Source organism: Somniosus microcephalus, chromosome 9 (assembly GCF_052327205.1).
Source record: "Somniosus microcephalus isolate GS21.2 chromosome 9, FLI_Smic_1.0, whole genome shotgun sequence".
NCBI classification, from domain to species: domain Eukaryota; kingdom Metazoa; phylum Chordata; class Chondrichthyes; order Squaliformes; family Somniosidae; genus Somniosus; species Somniosus microcephalus.
The window spans coordinates 56,142,192-56,165,979 of NC_140995.1; the positions used below are offsets into that span (position 1 = coordinate 56,142,192).

At 50.1% G+C, this 23,788-nt stretch overlaps 1 protein-coding gene across 9 annotated transcripts in view; it reads right to left on the reverse strand.

Annotated features, from left to right (window-relative positions):
* The window catches only part of asrgl1 (asparaginase and isoaspartyl peptidase 1), a 39,130-nt gene extending 20,717 nt beyond the window's left edge, over positions 1 to 18,413 (reverse strand). For 2 of the 9 annotated variants that reach the window (XM_085996608.1, XM_085996609.1), the window contains exons 1-5: positions 18,027 to 18,413; positions 17,447 to 17,577; positions 17,115 to 17,336; positions 7,778 to 7,920; positions 2,966 to 3,120 (exon numbers count right to left, since the gene is read on the reverse strand). In XM_085996608.1, the coding sequence (XP_085852734.1) occupies positions 2,966 to 3,120; positions 7,778 to 7,920; positions 17,115 to 17,310 (494 nt within the window). In that variant the 5' untranslated portion in view covers positions 17,311 to 17,336; positions 17,447 to 17,577; positions 18,027 to 18,413. Of the gene's footprint in view, positions 1 to 2,965; positions 3,121 to 7,777; positions 7,921 to 17,114; positions 17,337 to 17,446; positions 17,578 to 17,664; positions 17,818 to 18,026 lie in introns of those variants that run through there. The other 7 variants (XM_085996604.1, XM_085996602.1, XM_085996601.1 and 4 more) reach the window with 7 other exon arrangements.
* Positions 18,414 to 23,788: the final 5,375 nt, after the last annotated feature.

Sequence of the window (23,788 nt, forward strand, 5' to 3'; positions counted from 1 at the left end):
TGTAATACCTCACATTTATCTGTGTTGAACTTCATTTGCCAATTATACTCCCATTCCGCAAGTTTATTAATGTCCTCCTGTAACTTGTTGCAGTCCTCAGTATTGACTGTCCCACCCCCTCCCCCCCAATTTGGTGTCATCCGCAAATTTGGAAATTCTGTTTTTGATTCCCAAGTCTAAATCCTTAATGTAAATTGTGAACAGCCGTGGTCCCAGCACTGATCCTTGTGGAACACCACTGCCCACCTTCTGCCACTGTGAATAGCTACCCTTTACTCCCACTCTCTGCTTACTGTCCTGAAGCCAGACAGCAATCCATTCTGCTACTTGTCCCCTGACTCCGCATTCTCTGACGGGGTACCTTATCGAAGGCCTTTTGAAAATCCAGATAAATTACATCTACTACATTACCATTGTCTACTCTCTCTGTTACCTCTTCAAAAAATTAAATAAGGTTGGTCAAGCAAGACTTTCCCTTTTGAAATCCATGTTTATATTTTTGGTTTCTAGATGTTCTTCTATTTTTTCCTTTAGTAGGGATTCCATTATTTTTCCTACCACTGATGTTAAGCTGACTGGTCTATAATTCCCTGGACATGTTCTATCCCCCTTCTTAAATAGCGGTATTACATTAGCTATCCACCAGTCCTCTGGCACTGTACCTTTTTCTAACGAATTATTAAATATGCGTAGTAATTGTTAACTATGCGTAGTACACAAGACCTGTGACTAGCAGTCAATTGAGGCCACACAAGTGTGTCCTGCACTTCTGTAGGTGACTGAATTTAGACTAATTTAAACAGAATTGAAAGTGACTGCAGCAGGAGAAACTTAACAGGGTCAGGCTGCAATTGACTGCTGGTCACTGCAGGGACAGGTGATTAACGTTGGTATCATCTGACCATGGGTGCCTGTGCACCCGAGCATCTTGGCAGAATGTGAGCAACACCCCTGAATGGGCGCAATCGGTGATAACGTGCCATTCCGACCTGGGGCGTGGACGTTTTTGTAGGCGGGGACTGCTTTGGGTAAATGAACTTTTAAATTGGCGTAAAATAGTTATGGAGCAACGCACTTCTGCGATTTTTAGCGCGAATTCATTTGATTCCGCACAGATTACGCCGATTATGTCTGGGCGGAAATCATGCGGGAACTCCAGACCCACGTACTGCACCAAGTTCATACAGTTAATTGATATAATACTTGATCTAAATAGGTGCTGTATTGTAAGAAAGGCTAATTGTGGCCCCAAATCAGATCAAAGGTGTAACAACTCGGGCGACTGTCTGTGTGGAGTTTGCACATTCTCCCCGTGTTTGCGTGGGTTTTCTCCGGGTGCTCCGGTTTCCTCCCACAGTCCAAAAATGTGCGGGTTAGGTTGATTGGCTATGATAAATTGACCCTTAGTGTTAGGGGGATTAAATACGTGGGGTTACGGGGATAGGGTGGGATATGTGTTGGTGTAGGGGTTACGGGGATCGGGTGGGACATGTGTCGGTGCAGGCTCGATGGGCCGAAATGGCCTCTATCTGCACTGTGGGGTTTCTGTGATTCTGTGATTTCTGTGAACAGCCAATGGGCAATTCTCAAGATTAAAAAAGTGTTAAAAGTAATAATTTTGCTATTGCAGTTTACAATGAGAACAGGCAACATCTCTCATTAATGGAATGGGAGTTAGGTTAATGACCTTTGGGCAGGTCCAGAACCAGACAAGGGGCAGGACAGGATAAGGGCCGAGGCTTGGTCCACAGCCAGAGTTCCGATATATTTACTGCAGGTGAATATTGTTTGTAAACAATAACTAATAGCTCCACATCATCAGAGACTGATGTATAAAAATAAAGCATTTGAAAAAAAACTTTGGTGGGGCAAACTTTTCAACATCACGCTCTGGTGAGGACAGAGCCTCACCTGCCAGGAATGCAGGTCAAAAATTCCAGTGCGCAGCGGGCCCCGGGCATCCCAGTGCGCAGCGGGCCCCGGGCATCCCAGTGCGCAGTGGGCCCCGGGCATCCCAGTGCGCAGCGGGCCCCGGGCATCCCAGTGCGCGCTCTTGACAGGCGAGGCTTCCCGCTGGCAACACAGAGTTGGAAAATTACCCCTATGGTGTCTAATTTACACTTTAGAAATTCCCAAACACCCTGCTCACAAACTGGACTATCAGATGTAACAACCGTAAGCACAGTGTGGAATTTTAAAGGATAAATTATATACTGTAGATTCTTTCTTGCTCAAGTCTTATTGTCCACGACCAAATCTCCCTAAAATCAATGGAGTCCCATAAATTCATGAAGAAAAAACTTGCATTTATACAGCAGCTTATTGTGTCTTCAGGATATTCCAAACCATTTCACAACCAATCTTTTGAAGTGCTTTCACTGTTGCTATGTAAGCAAACATGGCAACTAATTTATGTACAGCAAGATCCCACAAACAGTAAGTAATAACTAGTATTTTTGGTGGCTTTCGTTGAAGGAAGAATGTTGACCAGGAGTCTGTGAGAACTCTGCTCAGGTCCCTTGGGACCTTTAATGAACAACTAATCAGGCAGACAGTTTAATGTCTCATCCAAAAGACAGCCCTCAGAGTGTAGCATTCCCTCAGTATTGCACTGAAGTATCAGCCTACTTTACGTGTTCAATTCCTAGGGTGAAACCAAGAGCTAAGATACTGAACTACATGGAACCATAGCATTATAAAGGTGCATTGAAGAACATTTGCAGACCTCCTGTGATCGGACCTCCCGTGATCGGACCTCCCGCGTTTAAATCTTCAAGAATAATTCCAACCAGAGTTGGCAACCCTTCGAAAGTTGGTGACACCAACTGAGCTACTCAAAAGCCACAAAACCACATTCATGGTGGTATTAAGGGCATTAAAAGTAAATGTGCAGGATGCTGTCCGAGGAACAGGATATTAAACCCTGTCCAGTTAAGAACAGGAGATTGGAATTAAATGCATTTACATCTGCGAATCCACTAGGATGGAACTTGGTTGAAGATTTCTCCGCCATCGTTCTCTCGCCCTTTCTGTAACCAAAGACTCCATTGGTACTTCTGGGAAACCCACTGCTTTAGCGAATCGCAATGCACCTCGGTCAGTCAGCATCACATGTTTGGTCTGGAAAAGAAGCAAGTTCCAATCAGCATTTATTAAAACAAATCCTAACGTATTAGATACACTTTTGAGCAGCCTTAATGAATGGGTTTAGGAGCATCTAATGTTCAAGGGACCAACTCTCAGGCTGCCACATGGGGATGGACAAGCCATTGGAAAGGGATGCTAATAGATCAGTTTCACAAGACCAATACCATCACACAGCCATTCCTCTGAAGTTGGGCCGATTCTGGAACTTGAGATCAGCCAATATTTAATACCGCAAGTAAACTTACAGGCCCAGCTCTGGACCAGCACAACCAGGCTACAGCTGGTGAGTGCACCCTGAACACCTGATTAGATTCAATGTTCCAAATGCAAACCTTCTGCCTCAATATTAACGGTCCCACGATGGCCACGGGGGGGGGGGGGGGGGGGGGGGATGAAAAAGTGAAATACACAGACGCAACCCAAACCCTATGCGCATGCCGCTTCTATGGTGGCGGGTTTCGGGGCATCCGAGGTGTCCCGCCGTGGAGAGGCGGGACATTTAATTACATATTTAAATTGGAAGCCTAATTTAAAATTCACTGCTGCTACACAGGTTTCCCAGGGGTCGGGAAACACTTCAACGAAAGGGAGGCGGGAGCTGCCGTCTCCACAAGGCAAGTGGCTGTTTCAGCATTCCTTGTGGGCCAGCAGGAGCAGAAGTGCTCCCCCCAGCTCCGATTGCTCACCTCTCGCCTCCAACCCAGATTGGCAACCTTCCCCCATAGCCCTCATGATCGCAGGCCTGTCCCCACTCGCGATTGCCGGGGACCGTCCCCAAGGGTGGGATACAGGCCTATAAAATGTTAATGAGGTCCTGCCATTAAGATCGTCCCAGGGTTCTTCGGCCGTTCTCGGCCTCACCCGCACCCTCCCATTAATATCGGGGCCTTCAACTCTCAGGTTGCTGCTCCAGTTCAACAGGATTTTTACTAGAAAGTGAGCATTGCGTGATGATAGGGTCAGGCACTGATGTAGAGCCCCTCAACCCCATGGTTCAATAACCTGCTGACTCACTGCATTTATATAGCGCCTTTTACAACCACCAGACATCTCAAAGTGCTTTACAGCCAATGAAGTACTTTTGGAGTGTAGTCACTATTGTAATGTGGGAAATGTGGTAGCCAATTTGTGCTCAGCAAGCTCCCACAAACAGCAACGTGATAATGACCAGATGATCTTTTACGTCCACCTGAAAGAACAGACAGGGCCTTGGTTTAACGTCTCATCCGAAAGACGTCACCTCCGACAGTACAGCACTCTCTCGGTACTGCACTGGAGTGTCAGCCTAGATTTATGTGCTCAAGGTCCCTGGAGTGGGACTTGAACCCACAACCTTCTGACTCAGAGGTGAGTGTGCTACCCACTGAGCCACAGCTGACACTATGAACAGTACATGTGAACTTGGCTGAGGTATTCAAAAAGAAACGGATTTGTTTCTGATTCAGTCGGTGCAATAGAGATATCACTGGCCTGAAAGCTCCACCCAAGAAAAGAACCCAATAATTCAGCAAATCACCTTTGGTTGTTTGAACTCTTTAGGCCCAATTTACCAAGCAACAGCCAGTAGAAAAATAAAGAGATATGGGTTTACATTCACAATGTCGCACGGGTTTACATTCACAATTTCTCACATCAGAGATCCCAATCGCAGCCATGTTGCTGCAGTGGAACTAGCGAAAGCAGAGTGGGGAGCAGGGCGATGAGGGGAGGACCAGCACAGCCATCACTGGGCTATTTATGTGCAATTCCTAAAGGTTGGTTCAGACCTGCACTGCAAGAGACAGATTTACCGCATTTTGCCTGGAATTTTCTGCTTCACCACTTCTGGCACATGCAGGAGCATATATCGGGAAATTTCTCTCACCGATCCCGCAATATTCCGACCACAAAGGTTAATGGTCGGAAAATCACAGCAGAGAATGTGGAATTTCTAGAACATCCCAGTTTTGGAGGGTGTTGGGCTTTTGCCTGTTCGAAAGCAGACAGAGGCTGGAAAGGGGGCATTAAAGAAAATAGTGTGCAAGCAAAACAGGCACTAAACATACTGATAGCAATTAAAGGGCAGTAATTAAAAACCTGGGGCTCTGCCATTCAATGTTTGACGATCAAAATCACTCGCCGAGGGTCTGGTTCCATACCAGATACGGTCACCCACAGTGCATGCTGTGGGATAGCATGGAAGGGGGGATGCATTTCCCGAAAAAAAGGAGCATTACTGAATACAAAAATAGTTATGCATTTGGAGCACATCAAATTTTGTGTGAGAATTAATTATTTCCATCTCCACTCCCTTAATTGTGTCTCTGCAACAACGTGAGTGAGTTAGTGTCAAAGCTTAGTTTGGATTCTGAATGAGAGGCCCTGGCAGAACTACCCCATCTCCATTATAGGGTCCTGAACCACAATTTCTCAAAGGAGCTCCTGATTTCAGCCTATCCATTTGGGCTGAATGCAAGAGGGAATAAAATAATGGAGGAAACAAGAGGAAGAACTTACAGTTCTGTAGTGCCTGATCACGTCCTTGGATGTCCCAAGGTGTTTAAAACAGCCTAATTGCTCTTGAAATTCAGTCACTTGTTATATTGGGAAATGCAGAAGTCAAATTGCACACAGCAAGATCCCACAAACAACAAAAGTGGCTGACCATTTAATCTGATTTGGTGGTGTTGGTTGAGGGCTGACTGTTGGCCAGGATACTCCCCTGTAATGTTCCCTCTAATTTTTATTTCAGGTGCGTGGTCCCTTAAAACTTGCTGCGTGGCCGCGCATGCGCAATATCTTTTCCAGCGTTACAGCTGGTGAGCAGCCTGTGCGGGACCTCCCGATCACTGCGCAGCTTAGGGGGGCCATTGCTCCCCTCCTCTTCAAATACTGGTGTGGGATCTTTTATGTGCACCTGACCAGCCAGATGGAGCCTGACTTGACCGACGACACTTCTGACCAATGTTCAGCCCCTCAGTCCTGCACGGATGTCTCAGTCTAGATTATTTGCTCAAGTCCGGGCAGGAGAACGTTTTATTTGTGAAATACAGGAAACTCTTTTTTATCCGGCACCGACGGGACCGGCGTGGTGCCGATTTATCAAAAAGTGCGGATTACAGAGAGGTATAGTAAAAGGTACGAGAGCTCCGTACACAGCAACAAATCTAGGCTTCCCTGTTGCTTAACAACAGGTGCAGGAAACCCGGTCACAGACCAAGCTTCCCTGTTGCTTAGCAACAAGTGCAGGAACTCCAGTTACACAGCCACAGATCCAGGAACGGCCACTAATATGAAGTAAAACTTACCTGAACCTACTCCTGAATTTTGCAGGTTAACAGAGATTTCCGGTTATTTAGGTGCCGGTAAATCGAGAGTTTCCTGTAACAGGGGACAAGTCAACTAGTTCCTCGGGCCTTACAGTGCTGCTGCTGCCAGCACCCAGGACTTCAGCAACCTCACTGCAAAGTAAAGCAGGTGGTGAACTGCCTCTGCGGCGCTGGGACACAATTGTAGAGGTTCGCCTATAATTTCCCCAGGCTGGGCAGGGGGTGGGGGGGGTCTCCCAATCTCCTGTTGTAACTTCATTCAGAGAAACCCTGCAGAAATGGCAGGCCGGGCTAGCCATTGTTCCTGGCCGCTGGAGGACTTACTGGCTGGCCTGCATACACGGTAGTTTGTCTGTTGTCACTGTGGAATGCACCCTCTATATAAACTGGGTGGATCCACAATGTCAGCAGCCTAGATTACAGAACCGCGCCTTGAAATTGTGCCAAATTGTTCTCATATGAAGGGAAGCACAACTATCAAAGGCGGATCACATAATAGATGTGGGATTTAAGTTTAGCCACGTGCAAGAGGGAAGAAAAAGTATCTACAAAAAGGGGGAATTCTTAACAGGATGTAAGTGTTTTTATTTAAGTGCTTAATTTTGCAGATCTGTAGGTGAATTGCGATGCTGCTCATAATTCAAGCTGGCCTGCCTGCCTGCAGTGAGCAGCTTCCTCCAGTAAAGCAGTGATCCCGAGGTTCAGCAGATTGTTCCCATTGATGAAAGAGCACCCGTGACCATTCTTTCCTTCCACGAAGAAGAGTATTACAGCCCTCTACAGGAACTAAGTGGAGTAACAACAGAATGTCTGCTATCCTTATAGCACAGGTTGAGTCATAAAGACAGAACTTACATTTATAGAACGCTTTTCACAACCTCAGGACATCCTAAAGTGCTTCACGACCAATGAAGTACTGTTGAAGTGTAGTCATTGTTGTGATGTAGTGAAATGAAGTGAAATGTAATGAACTAAAGGGGAAATTTTAGCAATACAGGATCCCGGCACAAAGCCTCGCCCGCCAGGAGCGGCAATCACTGGCGCTGTACCTGGTTTTAGATTGCTCACCTTAGATTGAGTCCCAGTATGGCCGGTACAACATGGGGAGCTCATCTATGATCACACCCAACAGGTTCCAGGACTGTTAGTTGTAAAATGTACTCAAAGCGATAGCTGCAGAAGTTGCTCGACTCACAAATTGTTTGGGATATTTATTTGCTCTTGCAAAAAGTTGTAGGTAACACAGCCTCTGAACGTTGCCTGGGTTCTGGGGTGGAAAGAGCTACGCTATAGAATGACTATATTTTAGGAGTAAATCCTACCTGTTCCATAACCAGTCGAGCAAGCTTGGTTGGATTAGCTATGTTTCTGACAGCAGCGACAGCTCCTGTACTAAGGCTTTTCCCATCCATGACAATGGCATCGAGCTCAGTTTCACCACATTCATTGAGCACAGATCCACAGCCTGAATCCAACAGGAAAGAAATTCACAGCTTCAGCCACAGTCACATTGTGTCATTTGAGATTCCTGCGCTAGATGGGCTTTTCTATCAAAGGCCAAGTCTCCCAGATCCAGCTTCAGCTTTTTCTCCATTAATACACAGCTTATGCTGATTAATTGTCAATGACTCTCCAGCTTTCACACCCACTAACAATCAGCTGCGTTCCAAGTGTGTGCTAAAATGGTGATAGTTAGCTATTCAACTTTCCCCTCCCCCACTGTTCTCCTTTCAGCCTCTCCAGCACTTCACTCAAATTCATTCTTCACATATGAGCCTGGACAGTGTCGGCTGGTTATTCAACCGGGGAGAACATTCCCGCTACAAAATAATCGCACGGGCTTTGTTACAACCCTCACACCAAATCTATGCGCAGTGCCTGGACAATCCCTTATACCCAAGTGTAAGAGCAAAAGATGATCTACATATTGTGACTGCATTTATAGGGACAACCACCAAGCCAAAACTAAACAAAAACACCCTGGGGCCAATTTTAACTTGGTAAGGACCTAAAGATTACCGTCTGTTACCCAGACGATCGGCCTGCTGTAACTCTTAGAGGCCTATCGCTGGGCGGGTGAAGCATTTGCCTGAAACAAGCAGTTGGTCTCTTTCCCATGTACATTGGGTCCTAATGACGTACTTAGAGTCCTGACTGCAATTTTAAAAGACACGTGAGTGGAGATCGTGACACAAACACTCCACACCCATGTGTACTCCAATCAGGGGACAACCTGTTTCCACAAAAATACTGCGGGGCACTGCTAATCTGGCCTGGTCCCACCTTGGCATTGCCCCTGTCCCCTCCCCCCGAGCACCTACCTGCTGGCCACACCCCGCCCTCCCCCATCTCCGAGCACCTACCTGCTGGCCTGGCCCCACCCCGCCCTCCTCCATCTCCGAGCACCTACTTGCTGGCCTGGCCTGGCCCCACCCTGCACTCCCCCACCTCCGAGCACCTACCTGCTGGCCTGGCCTGGCCCCACCCTCCTCCATCTCCGAGCACCTACCTGCTGGCCTGGCCTAGCCCCACCCTGCCCTCCTCCACCTCCGAGCGCCTACCTGCTGGCCTGGCCTGGCCCCACCCCGCCCTCCCCCACCTCCGAGCACCTACCTGCTGGCCTGGCCACACCCAACCCTCCTCCATCTCCGAGCATCTACCTGCTGGCCTGGCCTGGCCCCACCCTGCCCTCTCCCATCTCCGAGCACCTACCTGCGGCATTTCCCTGTGTCCCAGCTGACCGGCATTCCTGAGGCTGAAGAGCGGTAAGCTACGTCTGGACCCCAAATTGGCATTGCAGCTTGCCTGCCTAATTCAAACGAGGCCAGAGCCTCAAAATGGCAGCCACCTCTTGGCTGCCGGAATGGGTGGCTGCCCAGCACGCTCAGTCGGTGTGCTGTGCAGAAGTCCAAATCGATCCCATGACTTCACCCACTGATCTGACGCACACACAAAAACATTCCAAGAGGGCTACTAGTGATCAGAAGCAGGAACCCTGGCCGAGTTTCTCCCCTCTACTCCAGAGGCACAGAGTCCAACTTTAGTCTCTGACTGCTAGCTAGCTGAGATCAACTACACATTTATCAAAGGACTCACTGAGGGAGCTGGGTGGGTTGACATCAACAGTTCAGGTTTGACATTGTGCTCCATTGGAGGTGCAGAGCAGGGGGGAGTGGAAAATATGAAATCTGTGCCAGCCCCAGGTTTTCCCTTGGGTCGGCACCAGGTGCGAAAGCCTCATTAAAATACATACTAGGGCCGTTCCAGGGGAATGTCCAGGCTTCTCCCAAAATTGTGCCACTTTGCAGCACTGGCACTATGCCATCTTGGTGTACCAAAATATGCCAGGGCAGGGGTCTGGGCTGCCACTGAGACAGCCTCGGAACCTCAAGATGCACTCATTGACTTTGTTTCTAGCTTTGTGCTTGTGACTTTTGTTGTGTTGTGCATGTTTATTTGCTTTTTTTTTACTTGAGAGAGTTGTAAACTTGTGTGCTTCTGTTTAATGTAGAGTGGAGCAGCCATTTGTTTGGGAACTTGACTTTCTCATACTAAAACATTCAGCCGCCTGGCCTGCCCAAGACAGCTTGACCCACACCCATGGGCATCTCTTTAGGAAATCTGCTAGCTCTTCACGAGACGGTGGATGATAACCACAAGCAGCAGAGGAAGGGGCAACAGGCAGCGCTGAACAAGAGCCACAGCATGTGGACTAGTCAGCAACCCTTTGAGGCAAAGATTAATCCAAACCCACTCCATTTCAAAGGTCATTGCCCTCTGCAGAAACATTTGTGAATCGGATTACCCTTGGCCTAACACGCCCTATGCTAAATCCCCAGTATCACTCATGCGCCAAAGAACAACTAGGCAAGTACTGCAGCATAAATAGTATTGCCCCTCCAATGAAACACAAACACCAATATTCCTTGAAACCACATACAATTTCTTGTGTATCTGGTGTGATGTGGTTCACTTTTTCTTTTGACAAAATTTCTTCTATATACTAGAGAAGGGAGATAGAACAAAACTTGGAAACTATAGATCAGCCAGCTTAACGTCCATAATAGGAAAGATACTGGAATCTATACTAAAAGTGATAGAAGAGCATCTAGAAACATAGAACATAGGAGCAGGAGTAGGCCATTCGGCCCCTCGAGCCTGTTCAGCCATGATCTCATTAAATGGCGGATCATCCAAACTCAGTACCCTGTCCCTGCTTTCTCCCCATATCCCTTGATCCCGTTAGCCTTAACAAATATATTTAACTCCTTCTTGAATATATTTAATGAATTGGCCTCAACTGCCTTCTGTGGTAGAGAATTCCACAGGTTCACCACTCTCTGGGTGAAGAAATTCCTCCTCATCTCAGTCTTAAATGGCTTACCCCTTATCCTGTGACCCCTGGTTCTGGACTCCCCTGCCATCGGGAACATCCTTCCTGCATCTAGTCTGTCTAGTCCTGTTAGAATTTTGTAAGTTTCAATGAGATCCCCGCTCATTCTTCTAAACTCTAGCGAATATAAGCCTAATTGACCCAATCTCTCTTCATATGTCATTCCTGCCTTCCCAGTCTGGTGAATCTTTGCTGCACTCCCTCCATGGCAAGAACATCCTTCCTCAGATAAGGCGACCAAAACTGCACACAACACTCAAGGTGTGGTCTCACCAAGGCCCTGTACAACTGCAGCAAGACATCCTTGCTCCTGTACTCGAATCCTCTCGCTATGAAGGCCAACATACCATTTGCCTTCTTAACCGCCTGCTGCACCTGCATGCTTACCTTCAGCGACTGGTGCACAAGGCCACCCAGGTCTCATTGCACTTCCCCTTTTCCCAATCTATTGCCATTCAGATAATAATCTGTCTTCCTGTTTTTGCCACCAAAGTGCATCTGCCCAATTACCCAACCTGTCCAAATCATACTGGAGTTTCTCTGCATCTTCCTCACAGCACACACGCCCACCCAGCGTTGTGTCGTCTGCAAACTTGGAGATATTACATCTAGTTCCCTCGTCTAGATCATTAATATATATTGTGAATAGCTGGGGTCCTAGCACCGATCCCTGCGGTACCCCACTAGTCACTGCCTGCCACTCGGAAAAAGACCCGTTTATTCCAACTCTTTGCTTCCTGTCTGCCAACCAGTTCTCTATCCAAGTCAGTACCTTACCCCCAATCCCATGTGCTTTAACTTTGCACGCCAATCTCTTATGCGGGACCTTATCGAAAGCCTTCTGAAAGTCCAAATACACCACATCCACTGGTTCTCCCTTATCTATTCTAGAGACATAAAATATAATTTTTAAAAAGTCAGCATGGATTCCGAAAGGCTGAGTCATGCTTACCTAACCTGATAGAATGCTTTGAAGAGGTAACGGAAAGAGTAGACAAGGGTAATGAAGTAGATGTCATAAACTTGGATTTTCAAAAGGCCTTTAATAAGGAACCACACGGTAGGCTCATGACAAAAGTTAGTGCATATGGAGTCAGGGAACAACTAGCTGAATGGACAGCAAATTGGCTAAAAAACAGAAAGCAGAGAGTAGGGGTAAAGGGTAGTTATTCAGATTGGAGGAAGGTAGAAAGCGGTGTTCCACTAGGATCAGTGCTGGGACCACTGTTATTCATAATTTACATTAATGATCTGGATTGAGGAACAAGTAACTCAATATCAAAATTTGCAGATGATACCAAACTGTGGGTATAGCTAACACTGAGGAAGAATGCAACATAATACAAGACGGCATTAGAAAATTTGCAGACTAGACAGTTAAGTGGAAAATAAACTTTAACATAGATAAATGTGAGGTGATGCACTTTGGTAGGAAAAATAGAAACATCACCTACACCTTAGAAAATAAGAAACTGAATGGGGTAGAAGAGCAAAGGGATCAAGGGATACAGGTGAACAAATCATTAAAAACAGCATCACAGGTCAGTAAACCAATTAAAAATGCTAACAAAGTACTAGGATTTATAGGGTATAGAATTCAAAAGTAGTGAAGTTATGTTAAACTTGTGTAGGACCCTGGTCAAGCTGCACTTGAGTACTGTGCACAGTTCTGGTCTCCACCCTATAAAAAGGACATGGCAGCACTGGAGAAAGTGTAAAACAGATTTATAAGGATGGTACCAGATCTGAGAGATTACAGCTGTCGAGAAAGATTGAACAGGTTGGGGCTGTTTTCTTTAGAAAAGAAAAGACTTAGAAGTGGCTTGATAGGAGTCTTTAAGATTATGAATGGGTTGGACAGGGTAGATGTGGGGAGAATGTTTCCACTTGTGGGACAATCCAAAACTAGGGGCCATAAATACAAGATAGTTACTAATAAATCCAATAGGGAAATAGGGAGAAATGTCTTTACTCAGAGAGTGGTTAGAATGTGGAACTCGCTACCACAGGAACTGGTCGAGGCAAATAGCTTAGATGCTTTCAAAAGGAAATTAGATGAGTATGTGAGAGAAAAGGGAATAGAAAGATATGCTGAAAGGCTAAGATGAGATAGAGGGAATGGGAGGAGGCTCGTGTGGAGTATAAACACCAGCACAGACTAGTTGGGATGAATGGCCTGTATATTCTACTAGCTGGGGAGCCCCGCGTTGCGAGGGCAATTTTGGGGTGCTTGGTCTCCCTGCCCCTGTGTGTCCCCCCTCTCCCTGTCATGTCCTCTCCCTGTCCTATCCCTCCCTCCCCTCCCCTCTCTCCCTCCCCTCCCCTCCTCTCCCTCCCTCCCCTGTCTCCCTCCCCTCCCCCACCCCCACACCTACCCTCCCCTCGCCCAACCCCCCGCTCCCCCACTCCCCTCTGTCCCTCTCTCCGGCCCCTCCCCCTGCCTAGCGCCTGAGTAGCCAATATGCACACTCCTTCAGTACTGCACTGAGGTGTCATTAAAAGTGGGGCTTGAATCCACAACCTTCTGACTAAGGCGAGAGTGCTACCACTGAGCCAAGGCTGAGAGAGTGGCATTAACCTGGAGGGACGGTAACAGATCGAGTGAGTACCCTGGAGGTAGTGTAAGATACCCTGGTTGTGTATACATATATACGTAGGATTAGGATTTGGTTTAATCTCATCTGATTAAGGTTTTTGCTTTCTTTTTACTTATACATGGCTTGTGGATTTGTACTGTAGCCAGGAATAATGAAATGGTTAAAGTTGTTCATTCCCAGGATGCTTTAGGGTTTAATGTGTTAGGGTACAATTTAGCTGACCGTGTTGTTCAGCGTCTGCTGAAAGTGCAGAACGTGTGATTCGTGCCTGGTGACTTCTTATTGTCACCATATTGTGAAATGAGATAGCCAAGATAGTCTTGAGATAAGGAAACAGGAACTCAGAAGGATTAGTTGCATGCCTAGATGATAAACAGGTTGACTTCTGGAAGTTTGTCGGAACTCGCTCATTTCTGGGGGTTGTGTTCACGATAACACTCTGCTGCCACAATCACCATAACCAGAAACAAAATTACATTGCGAGAATGGAGCATCGAATATAATAATCACCTTCTGTAATCTTCCAAGCTATACATTCCTGATCAGAATCTACCAACAATATAATTGCCACCTTCTGCCAAGTCCAGAAGTGGGAGAGGGAATAGCCTAACTACTAGACCAGACGGAGTGGGACAGGAAATGGTCTGACTATCAGGCCCAGACAGGAAGTGGGACAGGAGATGGTCTGACTATCAGGCCCAGACAGGAAGTGGGACAGGAGATGGTCTATCAGACCCAGACAGGAAGTGGGACAGGAGATGGTCTGACCATCAGGCCCAGACAGGAAGTGGGACAGGAGATGGTCTGACTACCAGACCCAGACAGGAAGTGGGACAGGAGATGGTCTGACTACCAGACCCAGACAGGAAGTGGGACAGGAGATGGTCTGACTGTCAGACCCAGACAGGAAGTGGGACAGGAGATGGTCTGACCATCAGACCCAGACAGGAAGTGGGACAGGAGATGGTCTGACTATCAGACCCAGACAGGAAGTGGGACAGGAGATGGTCTGACTATCAGACCCAGACAGGGAGTGGGACAGGAGATGGTCTATCAAGCCCAGACAGGGAGTGGGACAGGAGATGGTCTGACTATCAGACCCAGACAGGGAGTGGGACAGGAGATGATCTGACTACCAGACCCAAAGGGGGAAGGGCACAGGGATGGCTCAACTTCCAAGGTCAGACAAGAGTTTGTACCTTGACATCCGATATTTGCTTACTGCGAACGAAAATCCATTGAAAACTTTAATACGTGATGCTCTGAACCATTAGAAAGTAGTAAGAGGAGAAATACTATCAAAATAATAGATTCCTGCTGTCAAGTTTACATATAAAAATTTAGCCCCCTCAAAAACCCAACCATTGGATTAAAACTTTGGATGTATTGGTCGGAATTTTCCTTACCTTGGCGGGTCCTGACCTCGCTGCTGGCTCCATCCCACTGTACAAAATGAAATTACCTTCATGGGGACTATTAAGCCCGCCCAGCGCGTTACCCGGCCCAATGAGATGGAGCGGGTCTGGTGACGTCATTCATGACGCGTTTTAAGCCAGGATCCTTAAAAGGGACCATGGCCACATTAAATTTTAAGTTTAATCTAACATAGTAGGTGTTGAATCTTTGCTCAACAATAATATAATAAAAGTTATACATGAGTGACAAAGAAATATTTAAATAATATTAACATTAAGTAATATGACTCCATCTACAAATATGATCAGGAACATAATTTAAAAGTACATTAATTGGGAAGTTATTGGTGCTTTAGTCACAAAGCTATAGACTTTTGTATCTGGTACAAATAAAAGATGTGTGTGTATAGACAAGACATAAAATTAAGCAGATTTTAAATGCAATTGTAAAGGGGTGGATTTACAATCTTATGCAAGTTCAGCAGAAGAGCTGCGGAAACCCTGACAAACAGTGTAAGTGGTGCTTACAATGTGTTTCTGGGATTTCTGCAGCTCCTCCGTTGACTTTAACAATGGACAAGTGAGAGAACCTCCGCAGAAATTCACCCCAACGTCTCAGACTGAAAAATTAAATCAGGGACTGAAAGCAAATTGAACCAGTGGAATGAGTGATGAGAATGAAATTCTTACAGTTGCTGACTTGATTTAATGTGTAACTGGACAATCACAGTATACTGAGAGAAAAACCTGACCAGAAACAACACAAAAATTTATTGAAATGGTATGTGTCAGTTTTTATAGTGCAGATCAATTCACTGCAATTACTGTTGAGTTAGAAGGCAACAGCCGAGAATAGCCAGCGAAAAATGAACACTTACCAGTAGCTTTTCAAGTAGAACAAATCTCCATCAATCTGTTAGCTGATGTAATCGGTATGTTTTTATTTTGGTTCGTTTTTCATGCTGTCAAGTAATCAGCTGGAGCAATGGCCACAGAACTCACGCCTCAGGTTGACAGATGTGGTTCCCGAGCTGTGATAATCCCGTGGCCATGCAGGGAAATTTAAAAAGTAGGAGGAGGGGGGGGCTCTTAAATGCCTGTAAAGGACCTCATAATGATTTCAATTGGATCCCCCACCGTTGCAGGTCAGGTCAGCTCCAGGATGACAGATGCGTCTGGGGGAAAGGCACGTGGGAGCGAGTTGACAGCGGGTTCCTGACCCGCTGTCAAAAATAACAACTTTCCCACCTGCCCCGCCACCGATCGCCATGGTCTTTGGCCCCCGTCACAAACTCCGTTCCCTAACCACTGATTCTATCCACCTCCCTGGCTACTGTCTCAGGCCAAACTAGATGTTTGCAACCTCTGCGTCCAATGTGACCCTGAACTGAGCTTCGAACGCCATATCATCTCCACCAAGACCGTCCACTTCCACCTCTGTAATATCGCCCGTCTGCGCTGCTGCCTCAGCCTGCTGAAACCCTCAGCCATGATTTTATTACCTCCAGACTCCACTATGCTTTCCTGGCTTCCCATCTTCCACTTGCCATAAACTTGAGCTCATCCAAAACTCTGCTGCCCGTATCCTAACTCGCACCAAGTCCAGTTCACCCATCACCCTCTGTACTCGCTGACCTACATTAGCTCCCAGTCCACCAATGCCTCGATTTAAAAAAAAATTCTCATCCTCGTTTTCAAATCCCTCCATGGCCTCGCCCCTCCTTATCCCTGTAATCTCCTCCAGCCCTACAACCCTCCGAGATCACTGCGCACCTCCAATTCTGGCCTCTTGTGCATCCCTGATTTCAATCGCTCCACCATTGGTGGCCGTGCCTTCAGCTGCCTAGGACCTAAACTCTAGAATTCTCTCCACCTTTCTGCCAATGCTCTCTGTAAGCTGTGTTTTGTTCTGCGTGGCCTGTTTCTTTTACTGCGTGCTGCCTTTAAGTTTCTGTGCATGACTTAACAACGGGAAGGCCGGTGAGCGGCCTGCGCGGGACCTTTCCCATTACTGCGCGGTCGCGCATTGCTCTCTACCTCTCTCTCCTTTAAGATGCTCCTTTAAACCTCCCTCTTTAACCAAGCATTTGGTCACCTGACCTAATATCTCTATGTGGCTCAGTGTCAAATTTTGTCTTATAACATTCCTGTGAAGCGCCTTGGGACGTTTTACTACGTTAAAGGCGCTGTATTTTACCTGTTTACAAGTTGCTGTTGTTGAAAATTCCAGACAATTGTAATTGAATGGATTTACCAGCATTAAAAAAAGGGTGATTCTCCAATATCACTGCAGACTCCTCCACCACGTCCAGGGCACTGCCTCCCTGCTGAAGCCGGCGATAACCCTGGAGTGCAGCTTTCCTCACTTCCAGCAGACACTCTGCTTTACGATCCTCCGTGTAATTTCCACAACCTCCATGTACGACGATTACAGGATTCCTGGTGGACATTTCTCAAAGTACTCTGGCAAACACGTCTGAAAGATTGAATGCAACATCTAACATTTTCAGACAGCAATGGAACATTTTATATCCACAACCAAATCGAATAATAATAATAATAATGCATATTATAAGGGGAGCTTGCTTTGAGACAGTTCACTGACGACTAAACCTCAGGGGCAAATTTTCCGACTGCATAGGGTCCGCCAGAGAGCCTCAGCTGTCGGGAGCAGCAATTGGGAATTTCACCCCGGTTTCTCTCGGACAGCCACAAATCTGCAAAAAAAAAAGTTTTAGGTGATTGTTCACTTGGCAAATAATTCCAAGGAGGTCTCATGGCACCAACTGAGTACAAAGCTCAACCTGAAATTGTAACCACATCTCGGAGAATTCCCCCTCACTTCTCCCATTCCGGGCTCTCGCGCCCGCCCAACACTTACTCCTGTCCGCACGGCTGGAATATTAGAGACTTACAAAACCCACCCTGGGCATTTACTCCCCACAATATCTGGGCCAGTGCCTGCAAGACGGAACTCCTAATTGGGGCAGAGCTCCCACTGACAATCGCACTGGCTGCAGATTAAAACTACTCCCAGTTACTGCAAAACGAAATAACAGAGGCAGAAGGACATTCATAGAGCTGCAGTTTACATTTTAAATAATACATTTCATTATAGCATAAATGTCTATACATTTATGAACAATATCATTTAACTCCATTTTACCTGTTAACTCACAGTTTAAATTCTTGTTGCAAGTGCAACACACCTTGTGACAACTCGCAGTTTGAGACTTTGAACATCATGCGAGTAATTATCTTTTCTCAGTTACTGGCCGACATTTCAGGGGTGGCAGTGCACGGGGGCAGGAGTGGCAGTGCACGGGGTCAGGGGTGGCAGTGCACGGGGTCAGGGGTCAGGGTCGCTACGAGCTCCTGCTCTCCGCCAGAATGGAGAATGCTTCCGCTATTGCAGGGAGGCTGAAGAAGTCCGAGACCTGCCAGAGCTGAGAGTTTGCGATGAGCTGGAGGGAGGCTGGCTGCTAAAAGGAAGGCACTGTCTCCCCATTCAGGGACTTCAGAGCCTTCTCGCCGCTACCCCAGAGAAGGGAGGGGGTGGAGGGAAGGTGGAGCCGAGGGGGGGCGGAGCCGAGGGGGGAGGGGGGGCGGAGCCGAGGGGGGAGGGGGTGGAGCCGAGGGGGGCGGAGCGGAGGGAGGGGGGGGATGGAGCGGGGGGGTGGAGCGGAGGGAGGGGTGGAGCGGAGTGGGGGAGGGGGGGTGGAGCGGAGGGGGGGTGGCCATTCAAAATGGGGACACATGGGTAAACCACTTTGAAAAATTATACCAGAAAAACACACTAAGACCAGAGCAACACCAAATATGCAAAAAACTGGAAAAGCTAGAAATGGCCATAAAAGATAACCAAAACCCGCTGGACGCCATAATAACAGAAAAAGAACTTCTTGAAAAACTCAAGGACCTGCGACCAGGAAAAGCCTGCGGGACAGACGGCATACTAAACGAGATGATTAAACACACAGACAACAAAATGAAACTGGCTATCCTAAAACTCTTCAACTTGGTTCTGAGTGTCGGTTATTTCCCTGATATCTGGAACAAAGGACTCATAACGCCCATATACAAAAGTGGGGACAAAATCGACCCAAACAACTATCGAGGCATCTGTGTAAACAGTAACCTGGGGAAGGTATTCTGTAGCATCATAAACAAAAGACTTATAAACTTCCTTGAGGAGCACAATGTCTTGAGTAAAAGCCAAATTGGATTCCTGCCAAACTATAGAACATCCGATCATATCTTCACCCTACAGACCCTAATTGACAAACACGTTCACCATAACAAAAGCAAAATCTACGCATGCTTTGTAGATTTCCAGAAGGCTTTCGACTCCATCTGGCATGACGGTTTATTCCGGAAACTTATCGAAAGTGGGGTAGGAGGGAAAACATATGATGTAATTAAATCAATGTATACAAACAACAAATGTGCAGTTAAAATTGGAGACAAACAAACAAAATACTTCCCACAGGGGCGGGGGGTGACGCAGGGCTCGCCAATCTCACCGACACTCTTTAATATTTACATAAATGGATTGGCAAAACTACTTGAACAATCTACAGCACCTGGCCTCACCCTATATGAATCCAAGGTTAAATTCCTCCTCTATGCAGACGACCTGATTCTGCTGTCACCTACTAAAGAGGGGCTACAGCAAAACCTGGACCTGCTGGAGTCGTACTGCCAGACTTGGGCCCTGACAATAAATCCCCAAAAAACCAAAGTCCTTGTGTTCCAGCAAAGATCCAAACATCAGGGACCCAAAATAAATTTCACAGTAGGAACAACCAAAATTGAACAAACCACTAACTACACATACTTGGGCTTAAAAATCAGTTCTACAGGAAACTTCAAACTGGCTGTGAATGAACTGAAAGAGAAAGCAAGAAGGGCTTTCTATGCCATCAAAAAATCAATCCAAATAGAAATCCCAATTAGCATTTGGCTCAAAATTTTCAAATCAGTAATTGAACCAATTGCACTCTATGGCAGTGAGGTATGGGGGCCGCTAACTCAACAAGAATTTGCAAAATGGGACAAACACCCAATTGAGATCCTACATGCAGAATTCTGTAAAAGTATCCTCCGGACTCAAAGGAAAACAGTAAACAATGCATGCAGGGCGGAACTAGACCAATATCCATTAATAATCACTATCCAAAAAAGAGCCACCAAATTTTGGAATCACCTACAAATGAGCAATCCCCAATGCTATCACTACGACGCCCTGAAATGCCAAGAGCTGACCATAAAGAAGAATACCCTCAGTCAACTAGTCCTGGGACTCAGTGAAGTAACTACTAACAATACTAACAATAACCAGCCCCAGGACAGTGACAGGGCAACACAAAGAATTCGACCCAACACAATCGTCGCTAAGCAAAAGGAAAAATATCTGACATATTGGGCAGAAACAACAAAAACCCAAAGCAAACTCAATTGCTACTTGGCCCTAAACAGACAATACAACATAGCTGATTACCTGACCATGGTAAAGGATAACAAACTGAGAAGAACCTTGACAAGGTACAGACTTAGCGAACATAGCCTAGCGATCGAAAAAGGCAGACACAGGCAGACCAGGCTGCCAAGAGAGGACAGGATATGCTCTCACTGCAGTCAGGGAGTGGTGGAGACAGAGATGCACTTCCTCACAGCTTGTGGAAAATATCAGGGCATCAGGGAGAATTTCTACCAAAAATTCTCACAAATATGCCCTGATTTCAGAAATCTGAATGACAACCAAAAACTCCCATTCCTACTGGGAGAGGAGAGAAGCTGTATAACACTGGCGGCACACTATGTTACAGCTTGCCATGAACAGAGGGACAACCAGTAAACTAAGAAAAGAATATATATAAACAATGCGAATGTATATTTATACACTCAGGGATATACCTGTTTATACACTGTATGAATAGAACTGCGTTTATGTGCTAAACCATAAATGTATTTTGATGCTTTGGCAACATAAGATGTAACTTATCATGCCAATAAAGCGATTTGAATTGTGAATTGTGTGGGTGGAGCGGAGGGGGGGTGGAGCGGAGGGGGGGGAGCGGGGGGGGAGGGGTGGAGCGGAGGGGGGGAGGGGGTGGAGCGGAGGGGGGGAGGGGGGGGAGCGGAGGGGGGGAGGGGGGGGAGCGGAGGGGGGGGGAGCGGAGGGGGGGTGGAGCGGGGGAGGTGGAGCGGAGGGGGGGTGGAGCGGGGGTGGGGGGGAGGGGGGGTGGAGCGGAGGGGGGGTGGAGCGGAGGGGGGGGTGGAGCGGAGGGGGGGTGGAGCGGAGGGGGGGGGAGCGGAGGGGGGGTGGAGCGGAGGGGGGGAGGGGGGGTGGAGCGGAGGGGGGGAGGGGGGGTGGAGCGGAGGGGGGGGAGGGGGCGTGGAGCGGAGGGGGGGGTGGAGCGGGGGGGAGGGAGGGTGGAGCGGGGGGGGGAACGAGAGACGGGGAGCGAAGGGGGAACGAGCGAGGGGGAGGGAAGGGGGGAACGAGCGAGGGGGAGGGAAGGTGGAGCGAGCGAGGAGGAGGGGAGAGGGGAGCAAGCGAGGGGAGAGGGGAACGAGCGAGAGGTGGAGGGGAGCGGGGGAGGGGGAACTGGGGGAGGGGGAACCAGGGGAGCGGGGGGGGGAACCGGGGGAGTGGGGAGCGAGCGAGGGGGAGTGGGGAGCGAGGGGTGGGTCCGGGGGAGAGGGGAGCGGGAGGGGAGGGGGGGAGGGGGGAGGAAGGGGGAGGGGGGAGGAAGGGGGAGCGGGATGGGGAGGAGGAAGGGGGAGCGGGATGGGGAGGGGGGAGGAAGGGGGAGCGAGGGAGGGAGGGGGGAGCGATGGGGGGGGAAGTGGGGGAGCGGGGGGAGCGATGGGAGGGGGGAAGCGGGGGAGAGGGGAGGGGGGAGCGAGGGGAGGAGGAAGGGGGAGCGAGGGGGGGAGGGGGGGAGCGATGGGGGGAAGTGGGGGGGAGGGGAGGGGGGAGCGACGGGAGGGGGGAAGCGGGGGAGAGGAGCGAGGGGGAGGGGGGAAGCGGGGGAGGGGGGAGCGAGGGGAGGGGGGAGAGGGGAGCGGGGGAGGGGGAGGGGGGAAGCGGGGGAGGGGGGAGCGGGGGCAGCGATGGGAGGGGGGAAGTGGGGGGGAGGGGGGAAGTGGGGGAGAGGGGAGGGGGGAGCTCGGGGAGGGGGGAGAGGGGAGGAGAGGGGAGGGGAGGGGGGGAGAGGGGAGGGGAGGGGGGAGCGAGGGGAGGGGGCTAGCGAGCGAGGGGGTGGGGAGGGGGGAGCGAGCGAGGGGCTGGGGAGGGGGGGAGCGAGCGAGGGGGAGGGGAGGGGGGAGCGAGCGAGGGGGAGGGGAGCGGGGGAGAGGGGAGCAAGCGGGGGAGAGGGGTGCGAGCGAGGGGGGAGGGGAGGGTGGGGGGGGAGGGAGGGAGGTGAAGGGGGGGAGGGAGGTGAAGGGGGAGGGTGGCGGGGGGGACCGGGGGAGAGGGGTGCGAGCGAGGGGGGAGGGGAGCGGGGAGGGAGGTGAGGGGGGAGGAAGGGGGAGGGGGGAGGTGAGGGGGGAGGAAGGGGGAGGGGGAGGAAGGGGGAGGGGAGAGGTGAGGGGGGAGGAAGAGGGAGGGGAGTGAGGGGGAGGGGAGTGAGGGGGAGGGGAGCAGGGAGGGAGGGGCAGCAGGAGGGAGGGGGGAGAGGAAGGAGCGGGGGGAGAAGGGGGAGGGGGAGAGGAGGGGGGAGCGAGGGGGAGGGGAAACAAGGGAGGGGAGGGAAAGGCGGGGGGGAGAGGGGAGGGGGAGCAAGGGAGGGGCGAGAGGGGAGGGGAGGGGGGAGAGGGGAGGGGAGGGGGGAGCGAGGGGAGGGGGGAGCGAGGGGAGGGGAGAGCAAGGGAGGGGGGAGAGAGGGAGGGGGGAGAGGGGAAGGGGAGCGAGGCGGGGGAGGGGGGAGCGAGGGGGGAGCGAGGGGAGGGGAAGGGGGAGCGAGGGAGGGGGGAGGAAGAGGGAGGGAGCAAGGGGAGAGGGGGGAGGAAGTGGGAGGGAGCAAAGGGAGAGGGTGGAGGGGGGAGGAAGAGAGGGGGGGTGGAAGAGGGAGTGTGGAGGAAGAGGGAGGGGAAGGAAGAGGGAGGGGAGGGGGGGAGGGGGGGAGCGAGGGGAGGGGAGGGGGAGGGGGGAGCGCGGGGGGAGGGAGGGGAGGGGAGCGAGGGGGGAGGGGAGGAAGAGGGAGGGGAGGGGAGCGAGGGGGAGGGAGGAAAGGGGAGGGGAGCGAGGGGGGAGGAAGGGGGAGGGGAGTGAGGTGGAGGGAGGGGAAGGGGAGCAAGGGGGGTGGAAGAGTGGGGAGCGGAGCGAGGGGGAGGAAGAGGGAGGGGGAGGGGAGCAAAGGGGGGGAGGGGAGGGGGGGAGGGGAGGAGGAGCGAGGGGGGAGGAAGAGAGGGGGGAGGAAGAGGGAGGGAGCAAGGGGGGAGGAAGTGGGAGGGAGCAAAGGGAGAGGGTGGAGGGGTGAGGAAGAGAGGGGGGTGGAAGAGGGAGGGTGGAGGAAGGGGGGAGGAAGAGGGAGGGGAAGGAAGAGGAGGGAGGAGCGAGGGGGGAGGGAGCAAGGGGAGAGGGGGGAGGAAGTGGGAGGGAGCAAGGGGAGAGGGTGGAGGGAGGGGAGGGAGGGAGGGGCGAAGAGGGGCAGGGGAGGGGGAGAAGGGAGGGGGAGCGAGGGGGAGGGGAAAGAAGGGAGGGGAGGGAAGAAGGGCGCGAGGGAGAGGGGAGCGGGGGGAGCGAGGGAGGGGGGAGCGAGGGAGAGGGGAGGGGGGAGCGAGGGGAGGGGGAGGGGGAGCACGGGGGGAGGGAGGGGGGAGGAAGAGGGAGGGGAGGGGAGTGAGGGGGGAGGGAGGGGAGGAAGAGGGAGGGAGGGGGGAGGAAAGGGGAGGGGAGCGAGGGGGGAGGAAGAGGGA